The sequence below is a fragment of the Diabrotica undecimpunctata genome, chromosome 8 (genome assembly GCF_040954645.1).
Source record: "Diabrotica undecimpunctata isolate CICGRU chromosome 8, icDiaUnde3, whole genome shotgun sequence".
In the NCBI taxonomy this organism is placed as follows: Eukaryota; Metazoa; Arthropoda; class Insecta; order Coleoptera; family Chrysomelidae; genus Diabrotica; species Diabrotica undecimpunctata.
The window spans coordinates 143,545,479-143,561,542 of record NC_092810.1 but is presented as its reverse complement, the minus strand read 5'-3'; the positions used below and the strand labels follow the sequence as shown (position 1 = coordinate 143,561,542).

At 31.9% G+C, this 16,064-nt stretch overlaps 1 protein-coding gene across 4 annotated transcripts in view; it reads left to right on the top strand.

The window, feature by feature from the left end:
• The window catches only part of Ca-alpha1T (Ca[2+]-channel protein alpha[[1]] subunit T), a 141,700-nt gene that overhangs the window by 83,005 nt on the left and 42,631 nt on the right, over positions 1-16,064 (top strand). For all 4 annotated transcript variants that reach the window (XM_072541269.1, XM_072541271.1, XM_072541272.1 and 1 more), the window contains exons 18-23: positions 804-965; positions 2,595-2,810; positions 3,590-3,782; positions 6,755-7,125; positions 8,839-9,040; positions 13,820-14,052. In XM_072541269.1, the coding sequence (XP_072397370.1) occupies positions 804-965; positions 2,595-2,810; positions 3,590-3,782; positions 6,755-7,125; positions 8,839-9,040; positions 13,820-14,052 (1,377 nt within the window). The remainder of the gene's footprint in view (positions 1-803; positions 966-2,594; positions 2,811-3,589; positions 3,783-6,754; positions 7,126-8,838; positions 9,041-13,819; positions 14,053-16,064) is intronic.

The following is a 16,064-nucleotide window of genomic DNA, read 5'->3' as shown; positions in this document are numbered from 1 at the left end:
TCAACTGTTTGGTGCTAAAAAAGGAGAAGTGGCATCCGTAAAAAGTATATTTGGTTTAGGAGCTGTTAGAAAAATGCTGTTAGATAAAAGATTTGAACAGAGATCACAGTTTCATAGAAAAGATCAGATGAAGCTGCTTTTATGCTCAATAGTCACGTAAACCGCCAGATAGTGGGCAAGTAAAAATCCACATTAGATGGAAGAACATAGGACACAATATCCTGAGAAAGTGTCTGTTTGGGCCGGCATTATAAACAATCTTATTATAGGGCTCTATTTTTTTGGGGAAAGATTAACTGCTCCCCGTTATCTGGAATTTCTTGACGATTATCTGATGCCACAGCTGAATAAGCTATTTCCAAATAGAAATGATCTGTGGTTCTAACAGGATGGGACTCCCTTACACTACGATGTTAAGGTTCAAAATTACTTCAATAACGTTTCCTTAGGTAGGTGGATAGTAATGGCGATATATTAGACTCCGTTAGACTTGTTTATGGGGATATTTGAAGAGAAAATTGTATCAAAGTTTACTGAATAATGTAGAAAATTTGAAGGAGTGCATCAGAACGGAAATGGCACAAATAACTCCTGAAGTCATTAAAAACGTTAGGAAAGTTTCTCATACGCCAATTTATTTTACGTTATATATATATATATATATATATATATATATATATATATATATATATATATATATATGTGTGTGTGTGTGTGTGTAAATAGAGAAATATAATGAACAGTTACAATCATTACAGAAGATAGAGTAGTTTCCTAATGCATTATGTAATATTTTGTTTTAGGTATTTCGTCTACTCAGATCGCTCCGCCCATTGAGAGTAATCAATAGAGCTCCAGGTTTAAAACTAGTTGTACAGACATTATTATCGTCTCTTAGGCCTATCGGAAATATTGTTCTCATTTGCTGTACCTTTTTCATTATATTTGGAATACTGGGTGTACAGGTAGGTAATATCGTTTAATATATATTGACTATAACATATGTCGGAGATGGTTCTGCAAGTGACAACAGTAGGTTGAATTTCGCTTCGTAATAAACTTCAAACAGGTAATTGGGAAATTTACAAGATAGAAAATTCAACAGTGGTCAAAAATAAGTGTTACAGGTGATAAAAGTTAATAAAGGAAATATCATCAGACAATTAAGATAGAATCGTTTTAATAATTTTAACAAGTTTTGAGTAAATAAATAATTGTGTGCTAGAGTAAAAAACTGGTTTTGGCGAATGTTTTAAGTCCGAGGGGTCGACCCGCTTAGGCATTCCTATGCGTTTTTTGTTTTTGGCAGATAAGAAAGTAATTAGTGCCGACAAAAAATTAAATATCAAAATAAAAGCCACATAATTTTATTTCAAAAATCTATGATATAAAATATAAAATAGGATACATCTCAATTCATTTCAACGAGAACTTTAACAATTTTCACACTTCGCATCCGATGTAAAATATTTTCCAAAAGGAACCTCATGGTTCCCCAACACAATTTCGTGGTCAATGGTCATCTGTACCTTATATTTCCAACCTTCCTTTTAATCAGATTTATATAAAAAATTTTGACTTTTCTATTCTGTCCTGCTTAAACGAGTATTTTTATTATCAGTGGATTTTTCGTACTAAGTCTGATTTCCATAGATAGAAAGCCATATTATTTTTTGTTTTTCTCTTTGTAATAGTTGAGCCCTTTCTGTAAAAGCTCTAATTAAAACAAGTTACTTTTTCTCCTGGCTTTATGTTTCGATATATTGTACATCACCGATAGAATAGAAGTATAATTATATTATATTATTTTCTTGTTAACATACTGTGACATTCTTGTGACTTTTTAAAGTTTGTATACAATTGAAAAAAACTCTGAATATGTTTTTTACTGTAATGTTATTGTAGTTATTAAATGTATTTTCTAACACCTAAACATATGCATTTGACATTGTTTGACATCTTTATATGACTTTACAATCATTAGAACTGAAGAAGTGCAGAAATACTGCACGAAACGTTTTCTATTAAAAGATTGAAATAGTTTTATCATTTTTATTTCTCCTTGACCGATATCCTCATTTACAGTGAGATTTTAATCTCACTCACATTGTGTATTTATATATATATATATATATATATATATATATATATATATATATATATATATATATATATATATAAAAAATTAGTTTTTCTTGGGTTTAGGTTCAATAAATCATATTACATGTGGAACTAGATTTTATTTTCCATAGAAATCAACGTTTCGGCAGGAAACCCTTGCCTTTTTCAAAAAACGTAAAACGAGACACTGACATTAATATCAATATCATTTTAAAGTCGTCTACTTTAAAATGTATATTATTATGTCCGAATTGTCAATATAAATGAGTCAAATAAAATTATATTATTAGAAGAATTTTTCACCGATTGAATTTGAATTTGTTTAATTTATTAATGTTTGGATTTTGAGAACGATTTCCGCTTATTCCCATTAAACTAGTCATTATAATATAGTAGTGAATATAAAATCGCAATTTACATATGATATGTATAGACAAGTTGATCAGAAGTATAATATATTTTGTTTTATTTAGTTGTTCAAAGGATCATTCTACTATTGCGTGGCTGAAAATTTGACCGGCATTGAAACTAAAGATGACTGCATATCAAAAGGATACAATTGGAAAAACCAAAAATATAATTTTGATGACTTAGTTCAGGCACTGATGTCCCTATTCGTCTTAAGTTCAAGAGATGGCTGGGTGAATATTATGTACACAGGACTTGATGCAGTAGGAGTTGATAGACAGGTAAGAATCGATAATAATTATATCCCGATGGTTCATAATATTAAAAATTTAAGTTGTGGTAACTTCTTGATTGATATATACGTTCAAGTTTATCCATTCAATTATCCGTTCAAGATTATTAAAAGTGACATTGAAAGAAATCGGAACAACCATTATAAATTATTTTATATTAATAAAATTTGGTATACATGCAAATCAATAAAAGATTAGAATTTCAGCCATATCAGTTTAGGTTTTCGTTTTTTATTCATTTTTTTTTAATTTTTTATAAGATTAGTACCGATCAAAATTTAGCGATGTGCGTTTCGTGGTTTTCTTGGAAACCGTTTACAATAGTAAACGAATACGTCCAAGTTTCCATCAACTGAACGAGTTTGAAAAAGGACGGATAATTGGTCTAAGAGAAGCTGAACTTTTTTTCGGGAAACTGCGAATAGGGTCCCCAGAAGTTTAGATAATTTATTCTTACTATTAGCAAATTCGGACACAATGGTGCTCCATTAATCAAATGCGCGATATATGCCGATAACCTAAATGCACGTTACTATAAATAAAAAACTATATTGGACTATATATAAAAAAAATAATCTTACAGTTAGAAACAGTTTTCCCAAAATAATACTTAAACAGGATACACTTTTTGTTTTTCATTACCCTATCTCAGATCATACCATACGCCCCTGTCTGGGAGGATACAATTTGTTTTACAAATAGTCTAATATAAATTATTATAATATTAAAGTTTTTATACTTCTCTAACTATTATTTTTATGTTTCAGCCCAAGGTGAATTATTCTGAATGGCGACTTTTATATTTTATAGCATTTATACTATTAGTTGGATTCTTTGTGCTTAACATGTTTGTTGGAGTAGTTGTAGAAAACTTTCATAGATGCAGAGAAGAACAGGAGAAGGAAGAAAAGATTAGGAAAGCTGCCAAGCGAGCGTTACAGATGGAAAAACGAAGACGAAGTGAGTATTTTCGTGGGATGACTTAATTTATTAAGCAATTTTTAGCCTGTTTGTTTTTTTTTAGTTATTTTTTATTTTTCAGAATTTTATAATCCTTAAATATTTTTGAGTTTTAAACCTTCCTATAAACTTAATGTAGCGTCTTATCAAATTTTCTTCACAAATAGTAAGCAACATCTTTCGCTTGTTTTTTTATATTACTCCAGTCCTCAGGGACGAAAATCCCACTGAACGTCTAAAAATCTTACGAACCGGCTGAATTTTGCTGAGAATGTCAATTTGCGACCCAAAAAAAAAGTTTACCAAAAGTTTTTGTTCAAAATTATCTCAGCCATATTTTTTATTTGAAAGATTTTTTTCTACAGGACATACAGATTTTTAATAAATAGTTTTTTTTTTTCATTTTTCCCCCTTACGAAAGGGGTTTTAGAGGGAAGCCTTGGGGTAAAAGTGGTAAACTTTTTTGGCACCTAAATTTATAGCTAAATCTGGATGCCAAAGAGTATATGAGGTTTGTTAGACTAGTGATATTAGCAGGCGATTACAGAACAGATTCCGTAATAAAAGCATGACATATTTTGAAATGATAAAGATAAGACTCTAATAAAACTAGACTAGACTCTAATAAGACTAACGATTTTACTGTAATTTTTTAATGTCTGGTTTTGGATAATGTCGAAGATAGAAAAATTAATCGAAATAAAATTAGAAAAAATAAATCAGAGAACACTATCTATAATTAGTATAAAGGTGCGAAATTGACATTTGTTCACCAAATATTCGTTTAAAAACTCCATTATATTTCCTCTTACTTCCCAATAACAGGAACTTGGTTATCTAAGCCCGACAGTGATGAAATTTCTAGGAAAAAAAACGGGAAACAAAAGCAAATATTTATTGATTATCATCATCATCATTGGCTCTACAACCCATAGTAGGCCTTGGCCTTGCTCTAGGCCTCCCTCCTCTTCTCAATATATCCGTTCTTTGTTTATTTAATGAGTTTTGACAGCTCCATCTCGTTCATTCGCTTTATGAGTCCTAGCCACCGCTGCCTCTTTATTTTGGTGAACCTAGTTCATTATAAAGGTTGTAGAGCTCAAAATTATATCGCCTGTGCCATAATTTAGGAGTTTTCATTTAGGATAGTAATTCCTCTGTAGTTGTCACATATTATCTGATCGCCTTTCTTGTCAGTAGGTACAATTATATACTACTACTACTATATACTAATAATACTCATTTTCCAGTCTTCTGGCAGTTTTATCTGCCTCCAGATCACTTTAACCAGCCTACATATACAGTGTTGGATGCAGTTTTCGATCCTATTTATGAAATCCTCCATAACACGCTCTACTATCGCTCGATCAATAGTCAGAATTTCCTGGCGAATTACATTCTTCAACTAGATCAAATTACGAGGTTTGCTAGCATATACACAACTCTTTAAATAACCCCATAGAAATAATCACAAATTGACAGGTCTGAAGACCTTGTAGGCCACGGCAAATCTCCGAAACGTGAAAATGAGTTGTCCTGGGAACAGGTTGCGGAGAATATTCATTGAAGCATGGGCATTATGTGCCGTGGCACCATCCTGCTGAAAGCACATATTCCTTGGGTTTAGCCCTTTTCTACGTGAATCTGGAACTAAAAAAAAATTGGAACATGTCAAGGTAGCGAATACACTTAACGATGAAGGTATGGCCAGCCTCTTCGAACAAATATGCAAATCTCAATAATGCCAGTCGGACCAAACTGTGACTTTTTGAGAATGTAAAGGACGCTCATGGAGATTTCGCGGGTTTTCAGGAGCCCAGTGCCTGTAATTCTGTTTATTAACGGTTCCGTCCAAATGGAAATGAGCTTCGTCGCTTATTAGAAGATGCTGATTTACGTTATCCTCCAAAAGAACTTGCATTCTCGTAGCGAAATCCTTACGTTGTTCAACATCTCTTTCCATTAAGTTCTGGACAATCTGCAATTTGTAGGGGTGAAATTTTAGGTCCTTATGCAATATTTTTCTAAACGATTCCCGATTAATGTTTAGATCAATTGCATGTTTTCGGGAGGACCGTGTAGGGATTCTGACGATGGCATCTCTCACTCGCTGTATGTTTACAGGAGTTCTTACTGTTCTATTGGGAGCTTGTTGCTTTTTTTTTCATGACACTGCCTGTTGAATTATTTATCCATCTTAAGATTGTGTTGCGAAATGAAACCGCTCCACGCCTACCAATATTAAAGTGAGTGTGAAAAAGCCGCTGCGTAGTGATCACCGACTCTTGATTTCGGATAAAGGTATCGTATACAAACGGGCGATGTTCGACTGTCCGCGATGTTTACTTAAGTGGCACACTACTACAAAGGTAGAAGGTAGTACCGCGCGCTTGTCCCACTGTCATTCGCTCAAGCTTCGTATTATGCGTTCTAAAAACATCCGGCTCCCGATTGTCACCCAGTACAATACGTCTGATTTTTCCACTAAGTTTTAAAAACTCAGAAGGAACGCCATCTACTCCGGTAACACTTTGTTTTGTTTTAATTTTTTTTATTGCTTTAATGACTTCTTCCTCTATTGGAATGTTATCTTTCTCTCTTTTGTCTTCAATATCTTACAGCTGGATTTCTGCTTCTTGCAATCCTATCTCGCTTCTTTTATTTAGTCTCTCCTCAAAGTTTGCATAAAGATTTATTATTGAATACTTATTAAATGCTATTTATTGATTATAATAAAACGAAATACAATATAGACACAATGGACAAGCTTGTCTTAATGTATAAAAAGAAAAGACAGACAAACAAGAAATAGCCTCTAACAAAATTTTACGTCTTCGGCATTAACTTATAAAAACAAATATAGGGTATTTCCAAAGTTAATATTGTATATGTTATAAGATTTTTAATTATTTATATGCAAAAATGCTTGTGAATACACTAGCTTATGTTTACTAAATTTTGTTTTGTTACAGAAATGAATGAGCTTCCATATTACATTGATTATCCTCCCTGGAGACTGGAGATTCATAAAATAGTAACTTCCAAGTATTTCGATCTAGCCATAGCGTTGGTTATAGGTTTGAATGTCATTACTATGGCCACAGAACGTTATCATATGCCAAATTATTGGGAATACGCTCTTAGAATTTTTAATTATTTCTTCACGGCCGTATTTATTTTAGAAAGTACAATGAAATTAGTTGCCTTAGGTATAAAGATGTACATCAAAGATAAATGGAATCTCCTTGATGTTGCTATTGTGATATTATCTGTAGTAGGAATTATAATTGAAGAGATAGTGCAAGATCTGAAGATAATACCGATTAATCCAACAATAATAAGGGTATGTAAACAAACAATTATATTAAAAACATACTTAAAATTTAATAAAAACAAAAACGAATAATATGTGAAAGACAAGTGAAAAAAAGAAAATCTAAGGGTAATCGTGACACGACTAAATTGAAACTTTAAATGTTAAAAGAAAAATAAAAGAAACATAGCGATAAAGTAGACATAAAAAGAGAATGAAATGAAAGTGGACTAAAGGAAAATATTAATAAACAAAGTGATTTGACAATCTTCTTCTTTTTCTTCCACTTTAATAGCATTTCTGCTTGTTCATTGGCGGATTAATACCTCTATGAAAGATTGTCACTCCATCTTTTGCGTGGTCTTCTGCCGATTGGTAATTTATTTCTTATCTTATCTTTTTTTCTATTTTGTGTCCATTCATTTTTACACTGTACGTTAGATTTTCTTCTAATGTCTTCACTTATCTTTCGATCTCTCGGCGTATTTCCTGTAATTCTTCTCAGTACTCTCATCTTTGCCATTTCCAGTAGCCTTTGTGTTGTGGCTGTGTCGTGTCTTATTTCTGAGGCATATGTCGTTATTGGTCTTACACTGGCTTTATAAATTCTTGACTTCATCTGTTAATGTGTCTGTTTCGCCATATAGTGTTATTAAGGCATCCTGCCAGTCCATTTGCTTTTTGTACTTCTTTCTCTCACTTATTTGTCCAAGTCTCCATAACTGGACAGTGTAACTCCAAGATATTTTCTATTTTATTTTTATTTTACATCTAGCTGGTTCTTTCCTGATTACTATTGTTTTAGTTATCTCAGATGAGATTGTCATATTAAATTCTTTTACTCTTAAGTTAAATCTGTGTTCTACTCTTTGCAGACTATCTTGTCTATATATTGCTGTATCCTGTTCCTTTGTTAACGCTTTTGATGATTTCATCCAATGATTAAATTGATGAGCATATCGCTCGATGAGTCCCCTTATCTTATTCCGCTACCTATTTCTATAGGTTCTGTAAGTTGCCCATCTATTCTGACTTTCATTTTGTTGTTTTGGTATATGTTTTCACTACGTATTTCATTTATGCTGCAGAGGTCCGTCAGAAGGTCTACGTTTTCATTTCTGATATTTTCATTATATCGCTGTTTTATTCCTGGAACTATATCATTGCCAACACGGGCATTGATTTGGCAATAAAACATGAAAAAACTAGAAAAATTGTAAATAAAAAACCAAAACAGACAAAACTATAAATAAATAAATATATTTATCGGAAGTCAGTGACAGAAGAAAAGATAAATGAAAGAAAACTAAAAGTGAAACTGGATGACCGAGGCACTTTCCAAGAAATAGAATGATGTATAGATGAATAGATGAGTATGAATGTAAAAGTACTTCCAAAAACCAATAAAAAAATTTACAATAGGCACACATGATTACTTTTTTTGTTAAATACTGGGAAGCTGGGATAACAGGATGTTTGGAGTGTGTTTTATGTTCAGAAAAAATTGAAAAATATAGTGAACTGGTTTATAGTCATTTTAGAAAAAATGAATAGCATCAAAAAGAAAATGGAGTACACTTTTTTAAACTTTTTATGAAAACACAAAGAAAATTACCAAACTGGATTGAAGTCCATCTTTTATCGAACAAAAGGAACAAAAGTCATACAAGAAATCTTTACATGGAAATCAAATTTCTGATCTGAAAATTGTCTGAATAGCAAATTAATAAATTATTATTTTAGGTTCTAAGAGTAATGAGAATAGCACGAGTTTTGAAGTTATTAAAAATGGCAAAAGGTATAAGAGCTCTTTTAGACACCGTTATGCAAGCTTTACCACAAGTAGGAAATTTGGGACTTCTGTTCTTTTTATTGTTTTTCATTTTCGCTGCGCTGGGTGTGGAATTATTTGGGAGATTGGACTGCAGCTTTACTCCGTGTCAAGGTATGATAAAGTACTAATACATTTCGTTTAATATTAACATTGACTTGTGAAATTATATGTTTAGTTTATTATTATTAAATACAGGATGATTATTTGGAAATTCCAATTGGACGATTTTAAAGAACTACTTAACTAATATCTGAAAATTAAGAATGAGGGGTTTTTAGATAAGCTTAGTTAATCTTAAATATTTAGAGCTTCCAATCACTTCTTGTTATACTGGAAGTTGACTAAAACTCTCTTATTTTAAATGTAATGCCCTGTATATTTTGACACATTTCGATAGAACAGCTATTGAGAATTATCTCAATATTGTAACATTTTTAGTAGAGTATGGGCCGCTTGGGCGCGACAGGCCGCCAGACGCCAGACAGGTCCACTCTGACGTCACTGGCGCCAATATCGGTAAGCATTGGATCTGCATTACCGGCCGATTATAAACTTAGCCAGGATCGAAACCGATGACGTCATAGTTTGACTAGTATCCGCTAGTCGGCACTAATCATTGTTAATTATATTTTAAGTTTAATTAAATCAATTTACAAATAACATTAAACAAAGAATATTCCCCACTGGTACTCAAAATTAGGACACCCGGAGCCAAGCCACGTACTGAATCGATATCACTTCTTGTCGATAATAGGTATGAAAAAAAAACAAGGAGGATTACGCGTATTGAACAATCGAAAAAATCGTATATTCGTCGTTATTGGCCCGATTGGAACGTACGAGGGCTCGTTGGAAAGGGAAGGGGCCAACGAATACAATGACATAGAATAGGCAAACTATTTGCCTATTATACATAAATATTCTAGGCCCTTCACTCGTGTCAAAAGAGAATCGGGTGTGGTTCTTTCAAAATTCATATACAATCTGTTTATATTATCCTCAAAATTATTTACCCTCGTAAGGAAACGACCTAAGACAGAGAAATAAATTGAAAAATTTAAAGCAAAGCTATTAACAAAGCTAACCTTTATTATTTTGTGACGAACAAAAAGTTATTAAAAGATTCTAGGAGAATAACATCATCTCGGAAAAGAAATAAACATTATTTGATTAAGTATTAAATTAGAAATGAGAACTGCTTATACGAAACTAAAATTATAATTGCATCATATAATACGAAAACAAACATTTTATATCTTGGCAATAAATTATGAATGCGAAATACTTACATGAAAATAAAATCATACTTTATCCAAAATTTCGAAATTCGTTCACATAAAAAATTCTTTTATATAGAAGATATTTATATATTATATAGATATTAATGTAATTAAAAGACCAATAATAAATCACATCACTGTTATTTAGTTCATAGATAATCTTAACTGTTCATTAAAAGAATAAAATTGGTACAACCTGAATTATTCTAATGCTTGCGTGACTTGTAGAAAGGATATAATTTTTACCAACTAGGTACTCAGGCTGGGATTTCAGAACGTCGAATCTATTGGCAACAAAAACATATATTCAACATAAAAATCTATAGGATTGGGCGGCTAAGCAAACGGGATATTCCACAAAAGGCAATTATACCAAATAACGGTAATTCTTCAAATTTATCTATTATTACCTATTATAATACCATAAATCCACAGCAATTAAGATAACATCGCGCCAATAAACATGGTTCTGGCCACTATTAGTGCTCCCGGTAAGAGTCTAAAATAAATATTTATTTGAAAAAAAAAGAATTTTTCGGCTTACCTCGTCAAGAGACCACTGAAACCAAATTTCATCCTGTATGATGGACGTTCAGAGATAGAAAAGAGAGATGAATTGCCAGGAGGTTACGAACGCTCGGATTTTGAGGCCAAAGTCGGTACGGCAGTTGGATCCTTGTGGTAATTTAGATGCTTCCGCACTCAGCGGATAGATGGCGTGAGCAATATTATTTGAATATTTTCTAGAAATTATAATAATCAATTTGTGAATCTTTGAAAAATAATTTGAAACTTTTGAAACGATTACATTATAAGACTATGCTATTTTATTTTGAAATAGTTTTCGATTTGACGTCCTGTGGCCCTGCATGGTTGTAAACACTAACACTGAGAACATTTTGTTTGGTACAACTTTTTTAGTACCATTTATTTTGATAAATAATATTTTCCATCGACCGTCCATTTATGATCAATTTTAGCACCCTCAAAATCATTGATTAACGACCGCTATTAATGAATGATTTTCTATTAATGAACGATTTCATTATAGGCAACACAACATGCATAAATTAATTAAACGCTCTGTGATTGGCAGTGACCTGTGGTGTAGGCAACCAAACATATACCTATTTATATTCCCACTAAAAATTTTAAAATGAAGTAGTCGCTGTTAGTACTATCTGTCATTGTATGTCATTATTTACTTTATTGTTTAAAATTCTGTGTATTTGAAAAATCCAAAGATGGATATTGACGAAGAGTTTAATTTAACTCCACCAGAAGTGGCAGAAACTGCAAATGAAATATCTTTAATTTTGCTGCCAGAAAAAAGCAGAGTGTTGTACGAAAAAACATACGCTGAATTTATTGCATGGTGTGACGAGAGAAAAATAATACGATATTCAGAATCTGTAATGTTGACATATTTTTCAAACATTGCCGAAAAAGGACTAATAGCAAGTTTGTGGCCCAAATATTCGATGCCTAAATCAACCTTAAGTTTGAAATCAAACATTGATATATCTAAATATAATAAGTTAATTATTCTTGTCAAGAACAAAAGAACAGGTTATGTACCAAAGAAATCAAAAACACTTGAAAAAGAACAAGTCCAGAAATTCATCTCTGATGCTAATGACGTGTTTCTAATGATAAAGGTAAACCAGTAAATTAAATTTATATATTTAATACTCGTATTTCATAACATTTCATTTTGTAGGTTGCATTGATTTTCGGAGTGGCTGGTACGTTAAGAAAGGACGCACTATTGAAATTAGAAACAAATAAAGTTCAAGACTTGGGGTCAAAGTTTCTGTCACAATAAAAGTATCAAAAACACACACAAATAGAATATTTACCATAGTAGATAAGGAAGCAAATACCATTCTCAATGCGACCAAAAACTATATTTCTGACCGGCACACACACCACATAAACGATTTTTCATTTTTTATAAAAAGAACAAATGTTCCACACAGCCAGTTGGCATAAATACGTTTTCCAAAATTCCTTCTGTTATTGCTAAATTCTTAAAATTAGAGCACCCGCATCTCTACACTGGGCATTGTTTTAGACGTTTCTCTGCGTCAATACTGTGTGACAGTGGTGCAGACTTTCCAGCTATTAAAAGACTAGGTGGCTGGAAATCGACTGCTATAGCAGAAGGTTATATAGATAATTCTATGCAGAATAAACTTGAGACAGCTTAAAAACTCTTGGGACAAAATACCACTAAACCTTGTCAAAGTACTTCCTTCAGCACCACCGCTTCTTCTTCTATTACAGAATTTACAGAGGTCCAAAAAGACTTAAATATAAATTTGTCAAAATGCTATACAGCAGATAATCATTTATCAATACCTTGCTTTAATTTCAATAATTATACTATTTGTTAATAATTGTTAATAATTGTTAATAATTGTTTACAATTGTTAATCGCCCTTATTAATATACTTGTTGGTTAAATAACTATTAATATACAAGGTGATTCAAAGCCTGTGTTTAATAATTTGTTAACTATCTTAAAAGGATCACTCTATTTGTTATGACGTTATTAGAAAGAACTTTAACTATTCTTGAAATTACTTTAACTACTTTCTATACCTAAATCTAGCAGCTATTGAGATATTTAGCTTTTAATGTGTATATTAACAGGTAAGCAGGTTTAATTTTGAGAACTGAGAACTGTCAACTAAAATGTCCGTGGTATGCTGTACAATAATAATGAAAATTATAATACAAACATTTATATATTTATTATTTATATATTTAAAGCTCAATAACTCAATAACAGTAAAAGGGGAAGAAGTTAACGAAACTTAAAGACCAGTTAAAGTTTTTCTGATAACGTCGTAACATATAAGATGATCAATTTAATTAATTAATTAATAATAATAATTAATAAGTTTATAGAAATTTTCTAAAATTATTTATACTAAATATTATTTTTTATAAACAACGTGTTAAAGTTTACTTAAAATGAACAATAATAAAAAAATTTGTATCAATCAAAATGTTTACTAATTTATTATTAATAAAGATACAGGATGTTAAATCGGATACTATTTCAAGATTAAATTTTCGTATAACACTCGGTGTAGCAAAATTTTATTTTGAGAGAATTCCCAAAAGTTGTACTCAACTTCCGGTATAAGTGGTAAGAGGTTAACCCCTCATCATATTATTTGTCAAGTTTCTCTAGCACGTTTAGTTGAAACTTACAATCAATTAAAAGTATATTGAAGGAAATACAAGAAATGCGTAACCAGCTCAATTTCGGTGAGATTAAACAGAAAATATTACGAGCACTATTGAACAAGTTTTAAGAGTAATATGTGACGTTCTTAAGGCCGTAATTACAAAGAAGTTAATAGAACAAATACTAAGAAGAATTGTATGAATTGTATGTATAAATTAAGTTCGTTAATTAACTTTAAAGAATAAGATATTTAGAAAAGAATGACAAAATGATGCTCTCCCGTAAAACAATAAAAAGAAGTAAAAGCGGGTGTGGAAAAAATTATTCTAGAAGTTCGATCACTGACGAGCTTTGATATAATCCAATTTAATAATAAAAATTGCAATTTAATAATAAAAATTTCTGTTTTAGGATTGGGAGAACACGCACATTTTCAAAATTTTGGAATGGCATTTCTCACTCTATTTAGGGTAGCCACTGGAGATAATTGGAATGGAATCATGAAAGATACTTTAGATGATGAACACTGTGATCACGGAGATGACTGTATTAACAATTGTTGCATATCTCCAATTATAGCTCCCATTTTCTTTGTTATATTCGTCCTAATGGCTCAATTCGTATTAGTTAATGTAGTTGTAGCAGTAAGTATTTTTATCATTAGCAGTAATAGATCATTATAATATTTATCAAAATAAACAGTACAGAAATTAAGATAACTATGAAATTGCACACACAAAATTTGATTTATTTCTTATCATTAAAATCTTTGTCATTCTTCGTAAAAGGTAATGTGCCTTAATTTTCGGTACCTTATAAACAGTCACATTAGCGTTTTTCAGGTCGCCCAATGCTGTTTCACCATATTGCTGATTTTCGTCGTTATTCTTTTCTACTCTACTAACTCTATCAACATGTTTACTTCATTTTATTTTTCGTTTTTGTACCCATAGTCCAGGATATGACGGTAAAGTAGAAAAATCTACCTACTAGCAACCCGTCTACTTCAAAATCTACCCTATTGCTAATTATTTTTTACGGTGACATCTACGTACAAATATCTATAAGCTAAAAGTAAAGCTTATAAAATATAGGAATAACTCTAAAATATGTCGGACAAAGATTGTTTGATATGTGTTTGATGTGATGTGTGTTTTATTTAATGTGCCAATTCTTCAAAACCACTCTTTATTATGACTAAAGTAAAAAAATATATATAACTGATATTTTTAATTAATTAGATATTACAATGTAATATAATTAATATAATTAATAATATTAAAACGTAATTTTTGTTAAATTGTTAAATTTTTGTTCCTGTTTTATCTTTCGCTGCTGCTTCAATGTCTTCCTTTATTCTGGTCCAGTAGGAGTCTTTTTTGGTTTTCTTTATTTAAATTTTGATTCCTTAGCCTGTTGTTAATGTTTTCCGAGTACCGTTCTGCAATTTTCGCATCTTTCAGCTTTTGCACATTCCATTTGTTTCTATCCATTTTATTTTCTTTACTGGTGTTTAAAATTCTAGCCCTCAACATTCTTACGCCTCTCTAACTTCTGCAGTTTATTACGTCTGTTTCGTGCCTCTTGAATCTAATATATAATAGTCTCCCGTTTTATACCGCTGTCGCGGCTTTGGGAGTATAGCAGGGTAGTCTGCTATATCTAGGGCCTACGGTATACAAGGAAGGTAACATGGCCAGTGCTACGCTTCAACCGTCTATTATTACCCCTGGTTTTACCCAAGGTACTCATTTTTATTCAGGCTGAGTCGACCTGGGGCCTATAGACATTTTAAAAATGTCTAGATGTTCTTGCCGGCGGTGGGATTCGAACCCCGGACCACTGGCTTGCGAGGCAAGTATCCTACCGCTTGCGCTACGCAGGCCTCTTGAATCTATGAAGATGTAATCAATCTGACTCGTTGTACTTCCATCAGGAGAGGTCCAGGTTACCTTGTGTATGCTCTTGTGTTCAAAATAGATACTATCTACTGTCATATTTAGTGCTGCTGCTAAGTTTATTAGTTGTAATCTCGACCGGTCCTAGGACGGGTTAGGGTGTTCCCCTATCCACCACCTGGGGACGCATCCGATGGGAGACAGATAACTCCACACGGAAATATTTACAAATACAAAATCATAAATATATTAAGAATTATCTTTATCTATAGTTATTTCAACTGGGTGAAATAACGCACAAAAAGAAGATTTTTGTTTTTCTCACCACTCCCACTTCTAATTTTAAATAAAATTCTAATTCTTCGTCAAATATTTTCATGGCGCATATTCTTTGATACAGTAATAGTGGATATACGGGGACTGTTTAATCACCAATCTTCAATTTACTGTTCACTCCGTGTAAGATCTTTTTTAGACCGTTTAATTTCATCAAAATTCTTGCCTTTCATTGCTTAATCCAACAAGCAGCACATTACAACAATTTATCTCCTCTGTACCAATCAAACCTGTTACAATATGAAGTTTCTGTAGTTCCGGCAGGCTGTTGACAAGAATGACTGTCTCATCGGCATATCTTATATTAGTAATATTGTTTTGCCGTTGATTATGATTCCTGCACTATGGGCTATAAGAGTCTCTGCGTAGTTGTTTTCCAAGTACAGATTACAAAGTGGGGACAAAATGCATCCCTATCGTAC